A 19,870-nucleotide genomic window follows, 5' to 3' on the forward strand; every position below is an offset into this window, starting at 1 on the left:
TTTGTAATTCATATATTAGAGTTGTGCACGTGTGTGTGTGTGTATCTGTGTGTGTGATTAGTAATGCTTTTTACCTAATTAATTAGAAATCATGTTAGTTAATTAGGCTCCTCCTCGTACTAATTCCAAGCGAAATGCTTCATGTGCCGCCGCTTGCTCCTCGCGAGGGGAATGCACATCGTGGAATGCATCTCGTAGCCAGTTCCAAGTGCCTAAGATCTGAATTTTAATGTGCAAACGCGCGAAGCGGCGTGGAATCTCGTGATTAGGAAAGAATCGATCAATGCCACACGGCAGTAGCTGACTGCCCTCAATAAATAGCTCTCGAAAAGTAAGACTACAAGGTTTTATCGAACTGTGCTGTGCTGTGCTGCGATGATTCGATGTGAATTGATTCTACATGTACCGACCCCGATTAATGATTCATCGATTTATCACTCGCTATGTAGACCACCGATTATTCGTTTCTCTTTTTCTCCCTCCCCTTCTCTCTCTTTCTTTCTTTTTCTTCTGTCTTAATTCGTTTATCCTTAAGACGTCCTCGGAATAAAATGATTAACAATGAGACATAAAGCACTATCCAACGCATTGTTCGATGAATTTCAATTATATTGCTCCGGCAGGACGTAAGAAATATCGTCCCATGGGTGACGGTAGAGGCCTTGCTTTAATCTTCTCTGATCCATGTAGTGACCTGAAAAGAGAAACGACTCGTCAGATCGATCTTATTATGCGATGCGAATGTAGGAACGCGAACCACGTACCAATAAATCCTATACTTCGGCCGAGGATGAACAGGCTGTTTATGGCACCTATTTCAATGTACTCCTGCGCTTCCTCCCTCGTGAAGCTACCGCTGTTGCGCAGCATGTCGACGAACGCGCAGGCGATGATACCGTCCACGTTGAGGATCAGGTTAGGCTTCTTGCTGGTCGTGATCTTCTCGACCTCGAGGGCGTACTCGACCAAGGGTTTCGCCGGGAAGTTCTCCAGCACGAATTCCTTGATGAGCTTGACACGCATGTCGGGATTGTTGATCGACTTGACGCGATGGCCGATGCCCATGATCAGCTTGCCCTTCTTCCGCGTGTTGTTCACGAATTCCTGCGGATGCAGACCGGCGTCGTACGCCTCGGAGAACATGCGGGCCGCGCCGTCCAACGCGCCACCGAAGCGATCACCCTGCGGAAGCATCATCATTCAAGTATCGAGAACTGCATGTTCTCACGTAGTCACGTGGTCTCCGCTAAACTTTCACTTACGATCGTGAGGAGTCCAGAAACGAGGGAGCTGACCAGATCCTTGCCGGCACGCGCGCAAACGATGGTGTTGTGAGCTCCGGAAACGGCCGGTCCATGATCGGCCGTAAGCATCAGTGACATTTCGAGGAACTTGCAGTAGGTCGGCGGCAAACAACGCTGGAACCACAGAAGCGAGACGACACCGCCGATGCCCACGTTCTGCTTCAGCACCTCGGTCACCGGTATGCCGGCGTACAGCAGCTCCTGCCCGCGTTCGTCGCATATCGACGTCATGAACGACGCAGGTTTGCGTATTAGGCCGAGCTCCTGCGCTCACATCACACAAAATATTATACAGGGTGTTTCCTCTAACTGTAGCACTTAGAATACCTCTGCTTCCTTTGATGATATGAAAAAAGTCAAAGGACGAAAATTGTTCGATTCAAAGAAAATTATTTTTTTTAATGTGACCTTTCACAAGATATCAAGGTCATCAACATTTTTTTAAATGAGATGGTATATTTTCCTTAACGAAATGATGTAGCTTGTAAAAAAACAAATTCAACCATACAGAATATGTTGACCTTCAAATGACTTTGAACCACAAAAATCACGTTTAGGAAAAGAAACTCTATTTATTGTACGTATAACTAACTACAAAGATATACCTTTTTTACAGATGTTCGAAACGATCACCGTTTACTTCCATACATTTTCGAATTCGATGAATAAACGATTGTTTTACGTTTTTGAGAGATTCCGGAGTAATTGCGGTGCACGCACGCCGAATTCTTTCTCGCATATCTTCAGGTGTTGTCGGAATATCGCGATAACCTTCATTTTTTAGGTGTCCCCAAAGAAAAAAATCAAGAGGCGTAAGGTCTGGTGATCGAGCCGGCCAAGAAATTCTTCCACCACGTCCAATCCAGCGATCAGGAAATGATTCGTTGAGTACGTTCCGTGCAAATGAAGTTTATCGCGATATTCCAACAACACCTTATATCTTTGTAATTATACATACAATAGAGTTTCTTTTCCTAAACGTGATTTTTGTGGCTCAAAGTCATTTGAAGGTCAACATATTCTGTATGGTTGAATTTGTTTTTTACAAGCTACATCATTTCGTCCATCTCATTTAAAAAAATGTTGATGACCTTGATATCTTGTGAAAGGTCACATTAAAAAAAATAATTTTCTTTGAATCGAACAATTTTCGTCCTTTGACTTTTTTCATGTCATCAAAGGAAGCAGAGATATTCTAAGTGCTACAGTTAGAGGAAACACCCTGTATATGGCGGTAATTCAGTCAGTCTTCAATTATGCAGATACGCGCGCAAAGATGGATCCATCTGTTATATGTTTGCTCAAATAATTATGTTTAATAATTCTTTTGTTATAATAATTATTTTAAACTAGAAATCCTCGTTTTCTAATTGTATTTAGAGCATCTGCCATATTTTTCTTACGCATTAGGTCCATAATTATTTTATCGCTTTTTTTTCTCGATAAAAATTGCAATACCTGAATAGACAATTAAAATAAAGCTCACCCTGGCCCAGTTGTAGTCCATCGGTACGGTCGGCGGCGGGACCTCGGGCGCGGGTACTATCGTGCAGTCATTCACCAGCTGTTCGTAAACGTTCTGCACGAGATCACCGAGATTGTCGAAGCTGTTCGGAACGTGCGCGCCGGCGGCCTTGAGCGCCGCATTTTTCGCGGAAGCGGTCTCGAGATTGGAGTGCGCGATGGACCCGGCGTGACCGAACTGCACCTCGGAAGTGAACATGCTGGCGCAGGTGCCGATGCACCAGGCAATCAGCGGCTTCGTGATTCTGTTCGTCTTCAGCGCTTCGCACACTTCGTACTCCTCGACGCCGCCGACCTCCCCGAGCAGCGCGATCAGTTTCACGTCCGGATTGCTCTGATAGCGCATTATGTGATCCATGAAGGTGGTTCCCGGATACCGATCGCCGCCGATCGCGACGCCCTCCAGCACGCCGTTGGAAGCCTTGGAGATTATGTTGTTCAGTTCGTTCGACATGCCACCGGAGCGGGAAACGTAAGCGACACTGAAAACGACGTCAGCGTCAGTTAATCAATAACCGATTATCGATTTTCCCAAGTCAGATCCGTCGAGCCAGCGTTACCTGCCGGGTCTGTACAATTTGCTGTGCAGGATATTATCCATCATGCCGCCGGTATTGCCGATCTTGAAGCAGCCCGGCTTCACCCCGCCCACGGTTGCCGGTCCAATTATAGTCACGTTCTTCCGCTGCGCCGCTAGAATCAACTTCCTGGTCATATTCTCCGGTATGCCCTCCGCGATTATGGCAACCGTGCGGATCTGCGGAAATTGCAGCGTCTCCATCGTACTCTCATACGCGGATCTTAGAGAGGCGAACGTGACCATAACGTCCGCGTCTGTGTGCTTGGCCATGGCATCTTTCATTTGTTTGTAAACGGGAATGAGCACCTGTTGTGACAATATTTTATTTAACTAAGTAGCTAAATAAAAAACTTTGATAAAATATGCTTCTACCTCAGACTGCGTCCAGGACATTTTCCTTCGCGAGAGACTTACCTCCTTGTGGCCCCAGTAAAACTTCTGCTTGTGATCGCCCGTGAACGGATAAACGATCGCGGCGACGGACGGCTCGGACCTCCGGCAGACGAAGTCAAAGTCGAGCATACTCTGCACGGCCCTCGTTTGCATGCCCCATATGATCGATCTCGTTTTATTTGTGAAAAGCTGCCTACTGTTAGCCGAGTCGACCGCATCGACAGTTCTCGGTTTAGGCTGCTCGAACTGTAGGCTACTTTCGGACGGCGTGGACGGCGGCCCGACATCCTGCCCGGAAGGCAAGAGAAAATTTGCGGTTGAGAATTCTTGAGTTTCCGGGTCGGGAATCGGTTTCTTTCCCAACGCCATGGCGCATATAGCCGTCATGTGTGTCTCGGGGCCGAACACGTGAACAGGAATCGCCAGACGTCTGCCAACCTCTCGTATTATCCTATTAATGTAACACGGCGTTAAAGCACCATCAATCTATCCCAATCGCACCGCGACCCCCTCACGTTACGTCATCGAACGCAAAACATCTCTCTCCGTTACCTTAGGCCCTCTTGATAATTAGGTCCGGCTCTTCTCACGAAGATCTTTATGTCATGTTCCACCAGCTTGGGCTGGTACTCTTGTAGAGCCTTAACGATGCCCTTGAACGTGGCGGCGACGTTTGTGAAATTTGCGATTCCACCTCCGACGATAAGTACCTTTCCGTCGGGATGCTTCTGCTTCGTCATCAGGCTCAATATCGTTTTCGCGTACTCGTACGTTTGCTGCTCGCTGGGGGCGCCGGAATACTCACCGTAATTGGCCAATTCGTGAGCCGCGCCAAGGTCGCAAATCGTGTCCGAGTATATGACAGACGCGCCTACGAAGATGATGATGGTCGATCTAACACTTTGCATTGTCACGTTACAAATATCATAAAAAAGCAACCGCAAGCCGGAGTGCTGGGTAATACATTTATACTGACCGCCACCGGCAACCATTGTCCACACGCGGCCGTCCGGATTGAGAATCGTTAGCTTCAAGCTGGCGCCAGATTTGGCATCTAGATCGGCGATGTAGGCCTCCTCCGGATAGGCGTCCCTCCCGAACGGCGGCGGATAATCAATTTCGCCCCAGTCCGGCCTGCATATAAAGTCCGCCGTGGTGTCCAACTTGGCTGCGAGATCGAGCACGTAGATCGCAGTGTCCGTCACCACCAGTGGATTGATCTCCAGATAGGTGAAGTATAAATTAACGTAGAGCTTGTAAAGAGATTCTATGAACTCGGAAATCACCCTGAAGTAAAAAGGAGAGAAGTAGTGGAAAAACTGCGCAGGGATGCGCATCATCCGCGCATTATCCGGAATGATTAAACATTATTACACTTTTTTCTCGTCCACCACGTTCGTCAGGAGCTTATTAATTAAGGTAGATCGATCGGGTGCCTCAGCGCCAACCGGTACGTCTAATTTCAAGGCCTTGGCGTCGACGTCTCCGATATCAACGCCTCCTTGATGATGAAACAGTATTGTGTCGGCTTTGCGATGAGAATAGATGCATACGTAAACTTCTTCCTCCTGTAATATGAATAAAACATATTATGAATAAACCATATTATATATATACCATATTATGTAACTACTGCAATGTACACCGTTAAAAATTGTGCGTCCATGTGTTAAAATTTTCTTGTGTTGCCATGTTTTGATTACTACTTCAATGTAAAATTAACATACAACTGATATGTTATTAATTTTATAACAATTTTATATGTTAACTTCATAACTTAACATTTTGTGTATGTCTCTTAGAAATGGAATATTATTTCAAATGCTTTTAACACAATAATTTTAAACAATCAACATGTCACAAAGTCAGTTTAACATGCTAAAAGAAGTTAAAGTAAATCTTCAAATAATCATGAACTTTGACATATAAAATAATCAAATTTACTAAAATTAAATGTTTCTATCAAAAATAATTTAAGTTGAAAAATTACTATCATGTGTTAACATAACATACAAAGTAAATGTTCATATTGTATGAACGAAAATGCTCTATCAACTTTTCCGATGAGTTATTGTAACTCCTCTTCCATGTAGTTTTCAATTACTTTGTATGTTATTTTTACATCACACTTAAAGTTACAATAACAAAAATGAATGTAAAGTATTGTGTTAATTACTTAACATTTCTAGTTTGTCAAGAAGTAACACATGACGAATGAGTTACTTTAACTTAAAATTTAGAGTGGACTTTCTGGGACATGCAAAAAATGTTAAAATTAACATTTTATTTTTTACTGTGTAAAAGGCAAGGCATATGAGACGTGGCACATTTCAATGCACCGTTAAAAATTGTGCGTCCATGTGTTAAAATTTTCTTGTGTTGCCATGTTTTGATTACTACTGCAATGTAAAATTAACATACAACTGATATGTTATTATTTTTATAACAATTTTATATGTTAACTTCATAACTTAACATTTTGTCTATGTCTCTTAGAAATGGAATATTATTTCAAATGCTTTTAACAGAATAATTTTAAACAATCAACATGTCACAAAGTCAGTTTAACATTCTAAAAGAAGTTAAAGTAAATCTTCAAATAATCATGAACTTTGACATATAAAATAATCAAATTTACTAAAATTAAATGTTTCTATCAAAAATAATTTAAGTTGAAAAATTACTATCATGTGTTAATATAACATACAAAGTAAATGTTCATATTGTATGAACGAAAATGCTCTATCAACTTTTCCGATGAGTTATTGTAACTCCTCTTCCATGTAGTTTTCAATTACTTTGTATGTTATTTTTACATCACACTTAAAGTTACAATAACAAAAATGAATGTAAAGTATTGTGTTAATTACTTAACATTTCTAGTTTGTCAAGAAGTAACACATGACGAATGAGTTACTTTAACTTAAAATTTAGAGTGGACTTTCTGGGACATGCCAAAAATGTTAAAATTAACATTCTATTTTTTACTGTGTAAAAGGCAAGGCATATGAGACGTGGCACATTTCAATGCACCGTTAAAAATTGTGCGTCCATGTGTTAAAATTTTCTTGTGTTGCCATGTTTTGATTACTACTGCAATGTAAAATTAACATACAACTGATACGTTATTAATTTTATAACAATTTTATATGTTAACTTCATAACTTAACATTTTGTGTATGTCTCTTAGAAATGGAATATTATTTCAAATGCTTTTAACACAATAATTTTAAACAATCAACATGTCACAAAGTCAGTTTAACATTCTAAAAGAAGTTAAAGTAAATCTTCAAATAATCATGAACTTTGACATATAAAATAATCAAATTTACTAAAATTAAATGTTTCTATCAAAAATAATTTAAGTTGAAAAATTACTATCATGTGTTAACATAACATACAAAGTAAATGTTCATATTGTATGAACGAAAATGCTCTATCAACTTTTCCGATGAGTTATTGTAACTTCTCTTCCATGTAGTTTTCAATTACTTTGTATGTTATTTTTACATCACACTTAAAGTTACAATAACAAAAATGAATGTAAAGTATTGTGTTAATTACTTAACATTTCTAGTTTGTCAAGAAGCAACACATGACGAATGAGTTACTTTAACTTAAAATTTAGAGTGGACTTTCTGGGACATGCCAAAAATGTTAAAATTAACATTCTATTTTTTACTGTGTAAAAGGCAAGGCATATGAGACGTGGCACATTTCAATGCACCGTTAAAAATTGTGCGTCCATGTGTTAAAATTTTCTTGTGTTGCCATGTTTTGATTACTACTGCAATGTAAAATTAACATACAACTGATACGTTATTAATTTTATAACAATTTTATATGTTAACTTCATAACTTAACATTTTGTGTATGTCTCTTAGAAATGGAATATTATTTCAAATGCTTTTAACACAATAATTTTAAACAATCAACATGTCACAAAGTCAGTTTAACATTCTAAAAGAAGTTAAAGTAAATCTTCAAATAATCATGAACTTTGACATATAAAATAATCAAATTTACTAAAATTAAATGTTTCTATCAAAAATAATTTAAGTTGAAAAATTACTATCATGTGTTAACATAACATACAAAGTAAATGTTCATATTGTATGAACGAAAATGCTCTATCAACTTTTCCGATGAGTTATTGTAACTTCTCTTCCATGTAGTTTTCAATTACTTTGTATGTTATTTTTACATCACACTTAAAGTTACAATAACAAAAATGAATGTAAAGTATTGTGTTAATTACTTAACATTTCTAGTTTGTCAAGAAGCAACACATGACGAATGAGTTACTTTAACTTAAAATTTAGAGTGGACTTTCTGGGACATGCCAAAAATGTTAAAATTAACATTCTATTTTTTACTGTGTAAAAGGCAAGGAATATGAGACGTGGCACATTTCAATGCACCGTTAAAAATTGTGCGTCCATGTGTTAAAATTTTCTTGTGTTGCCATGTTTTGATTACTACTTCAATGTAAAATTAACATACAACTGATATGTTATTATTTTTATAACAATTTTATATGTTAACTTCATAACTTAACATTTTGTGTATGTCTCTTAGAAATGGAATATTATTCCAAATGCTTTTAACACAGTAATTTTAAACAATCAACATGTCACAAAGTCAGTTTAACATTCTAAAAGAAGTTAAAGTAAATCTTCAAATAATCATGAACTTTGACATATAAAATAATCAAATTTACTAAAATTAAATGTTTCCATCAAAAATAAGTTAAGTTGAAAAATTACTATCATGTGTTAATATAACATACAAAGTAAATGTTCATATTGTATGAATAAAAATGCTCTATCAACTTTTCCGATGAGTTATTGTAACTTCTCTTCCATGTAGTTTTCAATTACTTTGTATGTTATTTTTACATCACACTTAAAGTTACAATAACAAAAATGAATGTAAAGTATTGTGTTAATTACTTAACATTTCTAGTTTGTCAAGAAGCAACACATGACGAATGAGTTACTTTAACTTAAAATTTAGAGTGGACTTTCTGGGACATGCCAAAAATGTTAAAATTAACATTCTATTTTTTACTGTGTATATGTATAATATGGTTTACTGCTGAACCATATATGCATTTCGCAAACTGAAGGCTAGTCTTATCTACAAGTGTATATCGTGAAAAACACTTACCGGCTTGTGTGGTATAAACGGCTCAATTATAAACGTCTTTAATTTTCCAGTCGCTTTACCGACTCGTTGTTCCTTGTTCATGTGTTGCTCAATCCATTTCTGCACCGTCGGTAGATCCGCGTTCACCTTGATCAATCCGAGTTTCCCACGACGTTTAATTAACTGATCCGGCTTGACCACTAGTTTCTCTGTTTTGAGCCACGGATAGTCGTCGACGATATCAACCCAATTTGTATTTTCCGTGACGGGCACGAATCGGCATTTCGCTGCTTTCGTCCCGAGGGGAAGCTTACGATTGATTAGATCTTTCCCGGTTGCCTCTCGAATAGCCTTCGCTGCCATTCTTTAAGAATTTTCTGCGATAAAGCAATGAACGAGCATTAGATTTACATCACTTTGGTTTATCACGTGTGCAAAATTATCCAGATAAAATGTAATCAGTGTAAAACCAAATCAATGTACAAAAATTAATGTAAAGCGGTCTCGTTTATTATTCCGAATGTAAATAATCGTTAAAAACCTTACTTAATGTACGAGCGAATTAATTCGACACTTTCGAAGGTATCCTTGAATAACGCCGGTTATTCTTGCTGTCGGTTGCAACTGCAAACTGAACTTTCAACGTGACACCACGATAACATGTAACACACCGACTGTCTCGTTGCGCTATATATCGCCACATATCGTATGATCTTATGAAGATTTTTTGCGCAACACCTTATCCTATCTTCTTCCGTCTCTTTCGATCTAGTTCACGTGAGTATGTGTGCGGCGAGCACGACTTGTTCACGAACGCTGCACAAGAAATCGTAACGGCAACGTATTTACGTACCTTTTGCGGTGACCCGCCGCTACGAAGAATACAAATGAGTGATTGTAAGTGATTAATTGTAAGAAATTCTTGGAGAGAGAATCGCGTTTATTTCTCTTTCAGAACAAACGAGGCGAACGATCTCTCCCGTGGACCAGATAGATTCTACAAACCAGGCGAATTTAATAATGAAAAACTAAAAACAAGCACACTTATTTTTCGATCAGAGATAACGATCACGCGTGTACGAAGAAGCGCGATCTCTCTGCATTCTTGCAGCTCGCTTTCTTCTTTTTAAATCAATGATTCTTTTTATAAATCAAGGACAACTTGAATGCGATGTTTACGAATACGAATACGGGAATCGTCGTAAGATATCAGATTACCGTTAAAAAAAACAATTTATGCGGTGCAAACACGCCTATAAAAATATCATGCCTAACGGACTGGAACAATCGCGCAAGCTGTGCATTGTATGATGCGATATCGCAATCGCATCACTACAGCGCGTGGCCCTATTGAGTGAAATGCAAAGTTCCGATTTGCATACGATTGTCGCGAATAATGCGCGAATTCCGTTCACATATAGTATTTTACATTTACAGCGGCGTTACATAGGAATACATTACGGCAATTACGCGACCACACGCGTAACACGTGCTAACGAAAAGCCATGTCGATAAAAGGCAAGGCATATGAGACGTGGCACATTTCAATGCACCGTTAAAAATTGTGCGTCCATGTGTTAAAATTTTCTTGTGTTGCCATGTTTTGATTACTACTTCAATGTAAAATTAACATACAACTGATACGTTATTATTTTTATAACAATTTTATATGTTAACTTCATAACTTAACATTTTGTGTATGTCTCTTAGAAATGGAATATTATTCCAAATGCTTTTAACACAGTAATTTTAAACAATCAACATGTCACAAAGTCAGTTTAACATTCTAAAAGAAGTTAAAGTAAATCTTCAAATAATCATGAACTTTGACATATAAAATAATCAATTTACTAAAATTAAATGTTTCCATCAAAAATAATTTAAGTTGAAAAATTACTATCATGTGTTAACATAACATACAAAGTAAATGTTCATATTGTATGAACGAAAATGCTCTATCAACTTTTCCGATGAGTTATTGTAACTTCTCTTCCATGTAGTTTTCAATTACTTTGTATGTTATTTTTACATCACACTTAAAGTTACAATAACAAAAATGAATGTAAAGTATTGTGTTAATTACTTAACATTTCTAGTTTGTCAAGAAGTAACACATGACGAATGAGTTACTTTAACTTAAAATTTAGAGTGGACTTTCTGGGACATGCCAAAAATGTTAAAATTAACATTCTATTTTTTACTGTGTAAAAGGCAAGGCATATGAGACGTGGCACATTTCAATGCACCGTTAATAATTGTGCGTCCATGTGTTAAAATTTTCTTGTGTTGCCATGTTTTGATTACTACTTCAATGTAAAATTAACATACAACTGATACATTATTAATTTTATAACAATTTTATATGTTAACTTCATAACTTAACATTTTGTGTATGTCTCTTAGAAATGGAATATTATTCCAAATGCTTTTAACACAGTAATTTTAAACAATCAACATGTCACAAAGTCAGTTTAACATTCTAAAAGAAGTTAAAGTAAATCTTCAAATAATCATGAACTTTGACATATAAAATAATCAAATTTACTAAAATTAAATGTTTCCATCAAAAATAATTTAAGTTGAAAAATTACTATCATGTGTTAACATAACATACAAAGTAAATGTTCATATTGTATGAACGAAAATGCTCTATCAACTTTTCCGATGAGTTATTGTAACTTCTCTTCCATGTAGTTTTCAATTACTTTGTATGTTATTTTTACATCACACTTAAAGTTACAATAACAAAAATGAATGTAAAGTATTGTGTTAATTACTTAACATTTCTAGTTTGTCAAGAAGTAACACATGACGAATGAGTTACTTTAACTTAAAATTTAGAGTGGACTTTCTGGGACATGCCAAAAATGTTAAAATTAACATTCTATTTTTTACTGTGTAAAAGGCAAGGCATATGAGACGTGGCACATTTCAATGCACCGTTAAAAATTGTGCGTCCATATGTTAAAATTTTCTTGTGTTGCCATGTTTTGATTACTACTTCAATGTAAAATTAACATACAACTGATATGTTATTATTTTTATAACAATTTTATATGTTAACTTCATAACTTAACATTTTGTGTATGTCTCTTAGAAATGGAATATTATTCCAAATGCTTTTAACACAGTAATTTTAAACAATCAACATGTCACAAAGTCAGTTTAACATTCTAAAAGAAGTTAAAGTAAATCTTCAAATAATCATGAACTTTGACATATAAAATAATCAAATTTACTAAAATTAAATGTTTCGATCAAAAATAATTTAAGTTGAAAAATTACTATCATGTGTTAACATAACATACAAAGTAAATGTTCATATTGTATGAACGAAAATGCTCTATCAACTTTTCCGATGAGTTATTGTAACTTCTCTTCCATGTAGTTTTCAATTACTTTGTATGTTATTTTTACATCACACTTAAAGTTACAATGACAAAAATGAATGTAAAGTATTGTGTTAATTACTTAACATTTCTAGTTTGTCAAGAAGTAACACATGACGAATGAGTTACTTTAACTTAAAATTTAGAGTGGACTTTCTGGGACATGCCAAAAATGTTAAAATTAACATTCTATTTTTTACTGTGTAAAAGGCAAGGCATATGAGACGTGGCACATTTCAATGCACCGTTAAAAATTGTGCGTCCATATGTTAAAATTTTCTTGTGTTGCCATGTTTTGATTACTACTTCAATGTAAAATTAACATACAACTGATATGTTATTATTTTTATAACAATTTTATATGTTAACTTCATAACTTAACATTTTGTGTATGTCTCTTAGAAATGGAATATTATTCCAAATGCTTTTAACACAGTAATTTTAAACAATCAACATGTCACAAAGTCAGTTTAACATTCTAAAAGAAGTTAAAGTAAATCTTCAAATAATCATGAACTTTGACATATAACATAATCAAATTTACTAAAATTAAATGTTTCCATCAAAAATAATTTAAGTTGAAAAATTACTATCATGTGTTAATATAACATACAAAGTAAATGTTCATATTGTATGAACGAAAATGCTCTATCAACTTTTCCGATGAGTTATTGTAACTTCTCTTCCATGTAGTTTTCAATTACTTTGTATGTTATTTTTACATCACACTTAAAGTTACAATAACAAAAATGAATGTAAAGTATTGTGTTAATTATTTAACATTTCTAGTTTGTCAAGAAGTAACACATGACGAATGAGTTACTTTAACTTAAAATTTAGAGTGGACTTTCTGGGACATGCAAAAAATGTTAAAATTAACATTCTATTTTTTACTGTGTAAAAGGCAAGGCATATGAGACGTGGCACATTTCAATGCACCGTTAAAAATTGTGCGTCCATGTGTTAAAATTTTCTTGTGTTGCCATGTTTTGATTACTACTTCAATGTAAAATTAACATACAACTGATATGTTATTATTTTTATAACAATTTTATATGTCACATTAATGTTAACTTCATAACTTAACATTTTGCGTATGTCTCTTAGAAATGGAATATTATTTCAAATGCTTTTAACACAATAATTTTAAACAATCAACATGTCACAAAGTCAGTTTAACATTCTAAAAGAAGTTAAAGTAAATCTTCAAATAATCATGAACTTTGACATATAAAATAATCAATTTACTAAAATTAAATGTTTCTATCAAAAATAATTTAAGTTGAAAAATTACTATCATGTGTTAACATAACATAAAAAGTAAATGTTCATATTGTATGAACGAAAATGTTCTATCAACTTTTCCGATGAGTTATTGTAACTCCTCTTCCATGTAGTTTTCAATTACTTTGTATGTTATTTTTACATCACACTTAAAGTTACAATAACAAAAATGAATGTAAAGTATTGTGTTAATTACTTAACATTTCTAGTTTGTCAAGAAGTAACACATGACGAATGAGTTACTTTAACTTAAAATTTAGAGTGGACTTTCTGGGACATGCCAAAAATGTTAAAATTAACATTCTATTTTTTACTGTGTAAAAGGCAAGGCATATGAGACGTGGCACATTTCAATGCACCGTTAAAAATTGTGCGTCCATGTGTTAAAATTTTCTTGTGTTGCCATGTTTTGATTACTACTGCAATGTAAAATTAACATACAACTGATATGTTATTATTTTTATAACAATTTTATATGTTAACTTCATAACTTAACATTTTGTGTATGTCTCTTAGAAATGGAATATTATTCCAAATGCTTTTAACACAGTAATTTTAAACAATCAACATGTCACAAAGTCAGTTTAACATTCTAAAAGAAGTTAAAGTAAATCTTCAAATAATCATGAACTTTGACATATAAAATAATCAAATTTACTAAAATTAAATGTTTCTATCAAAAATAATTTAAGTTGAAAAATTACTATCATGTGTTAACATAACATAAAAAGTAAATGTTCATATGGTATGAACGAAAATGTTCTATCAACTTTTCCGATGAGTTATTGTAACTTCTCTTCCATGTAGTTTTCAATTACTTTGTATGTTATTTTTACATCACACTTAAAGTTACAATAACAAAAATGAATGTAAAGTATTGTGTTAATTACTTAACATTTCTAGTTTGTCAAGAAGTAACACATGACGAATGAGTTACTTTAACTTAAAATTTAGAGTGGACTTTCTGGGACATGCCAAAAATGTTAAAATTAACATTCTATTTTTTACTGTGTAGTAAGAGATTCTATCCGTCTCCGAATTTTTCTGCTTTTCCCTCGTACAAACGCAGAGAAAGGAGAAAAGGAAGTTTATAACTTTCGTCCTGGATTTCTTAGAATTTCTTTGAATCTTAAAATTGCTTCTCACGATACGGTGGCTTCATTTCGTCAATATCTCCGGTAAACTCGTTTCTCGAATACCTCGAATAAAATATTCCAGTAGCCCAAAATATCCGAGACTTCAGAATCCTATTAAATTAATGAAGTCATTACAACGCAGATACCTTCGTCTGTGAATAACATAAATTTAGAATTCAGGAAAATAAGATTCAAGTTAATCTGGATTCACCAAAATCTGTTCTCAGAGATACAAATATAGTCCTATTATTACAATTTCGAAACCGGTTTGGTTATTTCGCGCGACTCTTTTTCGTGATTGTTTCCTCACGTTTGTCGTCTCATCGTATCATCACGCGCGGAAGACGAAGGTAAGCATAATTTTCGATAAACACGTCAAACACGAGTAAGGAATTATTTCGAGATCACTCGACTGTAACATACATCGATTAAAGTCGTTTCTTTAAAAAGCGATACGATTTGACGACGCGACCTTTTTCCGTAAAAATGAAACGCGCGCAAAACATTCTTTCCACATAACTTGTCTCGTATAAACGCCGAATATAATTATTTTCTTATTTGCTAAAATTGCTAAAATTGTTCGATTTGTATGCTATTTGTTACTAAAGTGCTAAGATAAGTTAAATCATTAAGTGTTATCTACCTACAAATGATAAGAGACATCGTCCGTTCGCTATTGCAGCAACGATGCGTCTTATTTTTGGCGCGCTGTATTTTTTGCCGATTCTTGCTTGCATAATTAAAAATATGAAAAGTGTGTACTGATGTTACGCAAACGATTAGCATTTCAAGTGTCACGATAGAACGATAAGCAAAGTTTTTCCTAGGCTTTGGGATCTCTCAGTCGTGGAGGAGGAACATGTATAATAAATAAGACGATAACATAGACTTTTAATAATCATCCGGTAATCGAACCGAGAATATGTTAAATAGTATATTGTCAATTCCATTGAGCAAATATGTAAGAACTTTTATGTTTGAACAAATGATAAGCGGCCATAAAAAACTGTTTTGCATTATTTTACATAATTGTACGATTTCAATGGCAATTTCATCTGATATTCAGGTATCGTATAACATTTAATAAATATGAAATGTTGACACTTTAGAGTGCGCGATGAAAAATCGACCAAGAGTGTAGAAAATTTGTCATGGAAATTTCAGGTTCACCGTGCTCTGCCAGCGTAAACTAAATATGTACGTCGGATAAATAAAAGACGAAAGACGAAAATATTTTATCATTAAATTGATCAAGCACATGCACATGTACACGTATACACGCACACAAATTTGTTAAAAAACGGGTCACAATAAACTCGTCGCGCGTTGCGTACAATCGACCAAGTAATGGATACCACCGCGAGTCGAGTTATCGTAAATGCACACGCAGGTGACGAAAAAATTGCGTTTTTTCAACCACGATTTACGGCCGGCGGTGACGCAATGCACGAAGCGCGTCAATCTTACATGGCACCCTACCTCTCGAAAATTTTGCCGAGCGCACTTCCGATCTCGTTACGTGAGGCCGAGCGAGAACGCGATGGCAAAACGTCAACGACGCGCGAGCGGTGAAAGGTTCAACGATATTCACGCGGCGGAACGCTGCGTGCGTCGTGCGTGCGCGCGCGAGGGAGGTTAAGGCGGACGTGCGCGCCGCGGCGCACGGCGGCGAGTTCGGCCGCGTTGTTCTCGCCGGGCGATCGATTCCGCGGGATCGTCGGGTCACTTACGGGCGACGAAACGGCGCAGCTCGCCTCTCGAGTGAAGCAGTCGAGCACTGACGGATCTCGGACGGTCCCCGGGAGCGGCGCGACCGTGCAGCGTGCATCCACTCGCTTGCACTGGCGCGAAACGATTACTCGAAATCCCTGTCTCGATCGCGTCGAGATACTGCCACAATACTGGAACGAAATATAGCGGAGACACTCGGCGTCTGCGCGGTCGGGTCACGTTCGAGCGATATCGATCATTCGATTCTCCGCGGAATCGTCGTAGGGACGATCGCGCGCTGCGCAAAACCCGACGGGTTTTCGTCATCTCGGCCGATCGTTCGGTTCGAAAATGAGATTTCGCACTCTTACGTTGGCTATGGACGCCATGGCGCGACAACTGTGCATGTCCGACCTGACGTCACATCGGACGATCCTCGTTATTAAATATACGAGCACGCGGAGCCTGTTGGACCGCGTTAAGGGGGGAGCCTGCTTCAGAGCGCTGAAAATAAGGTATATTTTACGAATTGTTTTTGGAGAAACTATACAGCGGATCATTATGAAACTTTGATGCATTTATTAGTACATGTTTAAAGATAAAAAAATTATTTTTTGATTTGAATATATCGCTTGTAGAGGTCGTCCTGGAGAAATCTTAGTGCAGCCGGCATTGTAAATTGGTGAGCATTCTCCCGCCTCCAAATTTCATCCAAACTGAAAAATTGAAATATCTTCTCGTTATTCATGAATTCCCATCGTCGATGAACCAAAGAGAGAAGAAAACAGTTGAAAAGTGCCAAAATGGTGGAGCTTAGAACACAAAAGTACGATTTTTAGGCAAAGTTTTTGAACTTTTTCATGCAAAAATAATTGTTTAACTTAATGTTTTTATGAATATTGAAGGTTCATCGACGATGGGAATTCATAAATAACGAGAAAATATTTCAATTTATCAGTTTGGATGAAATTTGGAGGCGGGAGAATGCTCACCAATTTATAGTGCCGGCTGCACTAGGATGCCTCCAGGACGACCTCTACAGGCGATATGTTCAAATCAAAAAATAATTTTTTTATCTTTAAACATGTACTAATAAATGCATCAAAGTTTTATAATGATCCGCTGTATAGTTTCTCCAAAAAAATTCGTAAAATTATACCTTATTTTCAACGTTCTAAAGCAGGCTCCCCCCTTAACGCGAACGTAGAACCCACGACGTTGGAATTATACAGGGTGAATCACCTAACTTGACGACCTTACATTTAGAACGCTGAAAATAAGGTATATTTTACGAATTGTTTTTGGAGAAACTATACAGCGGATCATTATGAAACTTTGATGCATTTATTAGTACATGTTTAAAGATAAACAAAATTATTTTTTGATTTGAATATATCGCCTGTAGAGGTCGTCCTGGAGAAATCTTAGTGCAGCCGGCATTGTAAATTGGTGAGCATTCTCCCGCCTCCAAATTTCATCCAAACTGAAAAATTGAAATATCTTCTCGTTATTTATGAATTCCCATCGTCGATGAACCAAAGAGAGAAGAAAAAAGTTGAAAAGTGCCAAAATGGTGGAGCTTAGAACACAAAAGTACGATTTTTGGGCAAAGTTGTTGAACTTTTTCATGCAAAAATAATTGTTTAACTTAATGTTTTTATGAATATTAAAGGTTCATCGACGATGGGAATTCATAAATAACGAGAAAATATTTCAATTTTTCAGTTTGGATGAAATTTGGAGGCGGGAGAATGCTCACCAATTTATAGTGCCGGCTGCACGAAGATGCCTCCAGGACGACTCTACAGGCGATATATTCAAATCAAAAAATAATTTTTTTATTTTTAAACATGTACTAATAAATGCATCAAAGTTTTATGATGATCCGCTGTATAGTTTCTCCAAAAAAATTCGTAAAATTATACCTTATTTTCAACGTTCTAAAGCAGGCTCCCCCCTTAACGCGAACGTAGAACCCACGACGTTGGAATTATACAGGGTGAATCACCTAACTTGACGACCTTACATTTAGAACGCTGAAAATAAGGTATATTTTACGAATTGTTTTTGGAGAAACTATACAGCGGATCATTATGAAACTTTGATGCATTTATTAGTACATGTTTAAAGATAAACAAAATTATTTTTTGATTTGAATATATCGCCTGTAGAGGTCGTCCTGGAGAAATCTTAGTGCGGCCGCGTCGCCGGCGTTGCAAATTGGTGAGCATTCTCCTGCCTCCGAATTTCGTCTGAACTGAAAAATTGAAATGTGTTCTCGTTATTCATGAATTCCCATCGTCGATGAACCAAAGAGAGAAGAAAACAGTTGAAAAGTGCCAAAATGGTGGAGCTTAGAACACAAAAGTACGATTTTTGGGCAAAGTTTTTGAACTTTTTCATGCAAAAATAATTGTTTAACTTAATGTTTTTATGATTATTGAAGGTTCATCGACGATGGGAATTCATAAATAACGAGAAAATATTTCAATTTTTCAGTTTGGATGAAATTTGGAGGCGGGAGAATGCTCACCAATTTATAGTGCCGGCTGCACTAAGATGCCGTTAGGTTGCGCAACGAAAATACTTGTAATAGTAAGTTCCCTCGCTCGTTACATTTAATCACATTTACGCATTTTATAGATTATTATTATCTGCGCCATTATGTGTGCAATCGACAACAGTAATAATGTAATAACAAATGTGTGCAGGATGATTATCGTGGGGAATACAAGTCGTACTTTGTGCGGGACGTTCAGAAAATTTCTACACAAGACATAAGGTGAGCCTGATGGACGTTATGTCACCAAATCTTTAAAGCGCAATGTGATGACTCTGGTCGGCGAAATGATATTGTTGAGAGAAAGAGATTTTGCAAATATATAATTTTCGGTAATTATTTAGATTAACGGAGCAACCTCGAATGACCTTGACCTTGACATATGTTGTCACGGTCACCCTCCTGAGTGACCTTCAAAAGGTTTTAGCCGTCGCTCATTGTTTATTAAAAAGTTATTAACAAAAGAAGTTTCGAAAATATAGTATTGGGTCGTCCGGAAAGTTCGTGCCGATTTTTAATAGATGGCGTTGAAACATGTCTGAATATATCAATGTTATTGAAAACATACGATTTATATACATATGCTTAAAGGTGACATTTCAACGCAGCTTTAGGAAAAAAGTTGTTTCAGATAAATTGATCCGTGTCAGTTTTGTACTCTTTTGAAGATGGAAGAAAACAAAGAACATTTTAGACACTCGATGCTTTTCTATTACCGGAAAGGCAAAAATGCCTCACAAGCAACAAATTCGATATGTTCTGTTTACGGAGAAGGCGCTTTAGCTGAAAGAACCGTACGTAAGTGGTTCGCTAAGTTTAGAGCTGGTGATTTTAACCTTAAA

General features: G+C 36.3%; 2 protein-coding genes across 4 annotated transcripts in view; one reads left to right on the forward strand and one right to left on the reverse strand.

Moving 5' to 3' along the window:
- LOC105285413 (ATP-citrate synthase) lies at positions 1-16,940 on the reverse strand. Of its 3 annotated transcripts, XM_011349597.3 has the most exons (12): positions 16,238-16,393; positions 9,496-9,765; positions 8,971-9,326; positions 5,176-5,369; positions 4,778-5,088; positions 4,354-4,672; positions 3,823-4,252; positions 3,389-3,714; positions 2,791-3,310; positions 1,263-1,568; positions 765-1,182; positions 1-694 (listed from the first exon to the last, which is right to left on the reverse strand). In XM_011349597.3, exons 3-12 carry the CDS (start codon positions 9,310-9,312, stop codon positions 603-605), a joined length of 3,258 nt encoding a protein of 1,085 aa, XP_011347899.1. In that variant the 5' UTR covers positions 9,313-9,326; positions 9,496-9,765; positions 16,238-16,393; the 3' UTR covers positions 1-602. The 3 variants fall into 3 exon arrangements, with proteins under 3 accessions (XP_011347899.1, XP_011347897.1, XP_011347898.1); XM_011349595.3 differs by lacking the exons at positions 9,496-9,765; positions 16,238-16,393 and adding an exon at positions 16,489-16,940; XM_011349596.3 differs by lacking the exon at positions 9,496-9,765 and having other exon boundaries at positions 16,238-16,395.
- LOC105281898 (probable cation-transporting ATPase 13A3) overlaps positions 16,820-19,870 on the forward strand; it is a 19,901-nt gene continuing 16,850 nt past the window's right edge. Inside the window, exons 1-3 of the mRNA XM_026974522.1 lie at positions 16,820-16,869; positions 19,012-19,063; positions 19,180-19,250. Of these exons, the coding sequence (XP_026830323.1) occupies positions 16,820-16,869; positions 19,012-19,063; positions 19,180-19,250 (173 nt within the window). The remainder of the gene's footprint in view (positions 16,870-19,011; positions 19,064-19,179; positions 19,251-19,870) is intronic.

This window comes from Ooceraea biroi, chromosome 13 (genome assembly GCF_003672135.1).
Source record: "Ooceraea biroi isolate clonal line C1 chromosome 13, Obir_v5.4, whole genome shotgun sequence".
In the NCBI taxonomy this organism is placed as follows: domain Eukaryota; kingdom Metazoa; phylum Arthropoda; class Insecta; order Hymenoptera; family Formicidae; genus Ooceraea; species Ooceraea biroi.